Here is a 3,903-nt window from a genome sequence, read left to right on the forward strand (position 1 = left end):
GGGGGTTGGTGGTCTCTGACCCACAGGTGCTGGGATTGGTGGGGGGGATCAGGGAGAGCAAGACCATTGGGGCCACCCCAGCACTGACCATGGGGGTCTGCTGTCCCCCTATGGCTGGGTGTTGGGGCGCCATGAGGTTGTTGGGGGGGCTCCAGTGCATCCTTGGTGTGGCACAGGATCTCCACTGCCTGATGCACCCCCCCTGTAGGGACTTCAACACCCTTAGGGACCATGGCACACCCAAGAGGACACCTGGCATCCCTGCCACCACAGCCCCACAGTCCCCTTGGTACCCCAATACACCCCTCAGATCCCTAGAACCCTTGGGACCACCACAGGGGGGACGATGGGATGGCTCCAGGACCCCTGGAACCATGGCACCCCAGGAGGACTTCCAACACCTCCAGGACCCACGGCATGCCCAATGGGGACCTCATCGCCCAAGGGACCCCAGCCCCATGGGCTCCTCAGCATCCCCTGGGACTGCAGCACCCCCAGATCCATGTGGACCTCAGCAGCACTGGGGTTATGGTACCCCTAAGTCCCACAGGAACCACTGCTACACCCAGGGGACCCATGGGCACCCCAATGCCCCCAGTGCAGCTTGGGGACAGGGCAGTGCCGCTGCCCCATGGACCTCCCCCTCCTGGAAACGCGTCCTGTATCCCATGACCCATCCCCTCCCTGGACCTTCCCTTCCCCAGCATCGCTTCCCGGGGGTCCCAGCACCCACAGGTGGATGGACAAGTCATGCCCGAGGAGATGTTGGGGTGCCCCATCACGGCCCTCAGCGACTCCACAAAGTCGGGGGGGGGCGTGGGGGGGGTGTATGTCCGTGTGAGGGTCCCGTCAGGGTTGGGGCAGAAGGGGAGGCCAGGACCCCCTCGCCCCTCCGCACAGCTGGGGGTGCGGGGACACCGCGGGACCCCCATCCCTCCGTGCCCCCCCGGACCCCCCCGGCCCCACCTTGGAGCAGCAGCTCCGGCGCCCCAGGGTCGCCCCCAGCCCCAGCACCCGCCGCAGGGCCATGGTGGCCATCAGCGCCCAGCCAGCGGCAGCCACGGCCACGGGACCCTGCCCTCCCCCGCCCCGACGGCCCTGCCCGCCCCCTCCGCCCCCGACGCCACCTTAAGGTGGCTCCGGCTGACGGGGACCGGGCTGGGACACGGGGGTCCCCCCCCTCCAGCCGGGGGGCCTCCAGTGCCCGTCATGGGGTCCCCTTTCCTGGCCGGGTGTCCACAGCTGACCAGGTGCCACCAGTCCTGACCTTGGGCCCCTCTGTCTACCGAGGTGTCCTCACACCCACCCAGGTGTCCCCACACTTGACCATGGCCCCACATGTCCACCCAGGTGTCCCCACGCCCACCCAGGTGTCCACACACTTGACCATGAGCCCACATGTCCACCCAGGTGTTCCACAGCTGACCTGCTGCCACCACACCTGACCATGGCCCCACGAGTCCACCCAGGTTTCCCACAGCTGACCCAGTGCCACCACACTTGACCATGGCCTCACATGTCCACCCAGGTGTCCCACAGCAGACCCAGTGCCACCACACCTGACTATGGCCCCACAAGTCCACCCAGGTGTCCCCACACCCACCCAGGTGTCCCCACACTTGACCATGAGCCCACATGTCCATGCAGGTGTCCCACAGGTGACCCGCTGCCACCACACCTGACCATGGCCCCATGTGTCCACCCAGGTGGACCCACACCCACACAGGTTTCCCCACACCTGACCACGGCCCCACCCTTGACCATGAGCCCACATGTCCACCCAGGTGTCCCACATCTAACCAGGTGTCCCCATGCCAGGCCACGTGCCCTCACCCCTGGCCAGCTCTCCCCCTCTCTCTCCAGGTGTCCCCGTGGGAGCCCACACATGGCCCCATGGCCCCACACCTGGTGTACACCTCCTGTCCCCAGGCCTGCTCAGGTGTCCCTGCACCTGGCCACGTACCCCACCTTGGTCTGGTGTCCCCAGAGAAGGCCACGTGTCCCCAGGCCTCCTGCCCTCCTTGGCCAAGGGGTCCCTAAGCCAAACCAGGAGTGCCCTGGTTGGTCTCTGTCCCTGTGCTTGGCCACGTGTCCCCTCATCTGGCCAGAGGTCCTGGTCCCCATGGGAGGCCACGTGTCCCCAAGCCTCCAGCCTTCCCGGCCAGGTGTCCCATGCCCAGACGTGTGTCCCTGTGCCCCCTACCCTCACGTCCCCATGCCCAACCATGTGTCCCCACCAGCCAGGTGTCCCCACGCCTCCAGTTGTGCCGGCCTGGCATCCCCCTGCCCAGAGGACTGTCCCCAAGCCCACCGCACGCCCCTGTCCCCATGGTGTCCCCCACCCGCCCGTCCCACAGCGGTGAGGAGGACACGGCGTGGTGAGGGTGACAGCGTTTATTGGCGGCCTCAGTTGGCAGCCAGGATGGAGTTGATCCAGTCGCGCAGCATGGTGACGCGGGCGTAGACGCCGGGCACGTTGGGGTCGCAGGTGCTGCTGCCCCAGGAGACGATGCCCACCAGGGTCCAGGCGCCGTCCTTCTGGCACACCAGCGGGCCGCCGGAGTCGCCCTGCGGGCAGCGGGTGAGGCCAGGGGAGGGGACGCGGGGGGTCTAGGGGAGGGTCTGGGGTGCAGGGGGGCGCGGGGGCACCTACCATGCAGGAGGAGGCACCGTCGGCGCCGGCGCAGATCATCACGTCAGCGATGCGGAACCCCCAGTACTGCTTGCACTGCGTGTTGGTGAGCAGGGGCAGGGCCGCCTGCTGCAGCACCGCCGGCGTGCCCGAGGCTGCGGGCAGGGCACGGTCAGAGAGGGGACAGGGATGGGGACGGGGAGAGGGATGGGCATTGGGATGGGGATGGGAATGGGGACAGTGATGGGAACAGCAACAAGGATGGGGATGGGAATGGGGACAGCAACAAGGATGGGGATGGGAATGAGAATGCACATGGGGACGGTGATGGGAATGGCAACCAGGATGGGGACATGGATGGGGATGGGAATGGGAATGCAAATGGGGACAGTGATGGGAACAGGGACGGGGATGGGAATGGGGCAGGTGACAAGGATGGGGACGTGGTTGGGCATGGGGATTAGGATGGGATTTGGGGATGAGGATTGGGCTGGAGGATTGGCCTGGGGATGAGGACAGGGATAAGGATGGGGACAGGATGGGAATGGGGATGAAGATAGGGATGGGATGGGGCAGGGTGGTTTTTGGTGATAGGGATGGGGATAGGGCTAGAGATGAGAACAGGGATGAGGATGGGGATAGGGACAAGGATGGCGATGGGGATGAGAACAGGGATTGGGATGGGGATGACCATGGGAATATGGAGAAGGATGGGGCTGGGGATAGGATGGGGCTGGGGATATGGAGAAGGATGGGGATAGGTTGAGGCTGGGGATATGGAGAGGGAAGAGGATAGGGTGGGGTGGGGGATAGGATGGGGCTGGGGCTGGGGCCAGGAAGGTGCGTTACCGTTGGGGTCAGTCAGCCCCCAGCCAGTGGTGACACAGGTCATGCCACCCGGGAAGTCATCGGTGGACTGGGGCAGGCAGACGGGGGACACACGGGCCGACACCCTCCAGCCGGGGGGCCTCCAGCGCCCGTCATGGGGTCCCCTTTCCTGGCCGGGTGTCCACAGCTGACCAGGTGCCACCAGTCCTGACCGAGGTGTCCTCACACCCACCCGGGTGTCCCCACGCCCACCCAGGTGTTCCACACCTGACCCAGTGTCCCCACACTTGACCATGGCCCCACGTGTCCACCCAGGTGTCCCCACACCCACCCAGGTGTCCCCACACTTGACCATGAGCCCACATGTCCACCCAGGTGTTCCACAGCTGACCAGCTGCCACCACACCTGACCATGGCCCCACGAGTCCGCCCAGGTCTCCCAC

General features: G+C 66.2%; 1 protein-coding gene across 1 annotated transcript in view; it reads right to left on the bottom strand.

The window, feature by feature from the left end:
• Positions 1 to 2,406: 2,406 nt before the first annotated feature.
• LOC106897008 (chymotrypsinogen B-like) overlaps positions 2,407 to 3,903 on the bottom strand; it is a 4,730-nt gene continuing 3,233 nt past the window's right edge. Inside the window, exon 7 of the mRNA XM_014957359.1 lies at positions 2,407 to 2,568. Coding sequence (XP_014812845.1) covers positions 2,407 to 2,568 — 162 coding nt within the window. The remainder of the gene's footprint in view (positions 2,569 to 3,903) is intronic.

This window comes from Calidris pugnax, unplaced genomic scaffold (genome assembly GCF_001431845.1).
Source record: "Calidris pugnax isolate Ruff unplaced genomic scaffold, ASM143184v1 scaffold292, whole genome shotgun sequence".
NCBI lineage: Eukaryota > Metazoa > Chordata > Aves > Charadriiformes > Scolopacidae > Calidris > Calidris pugnax.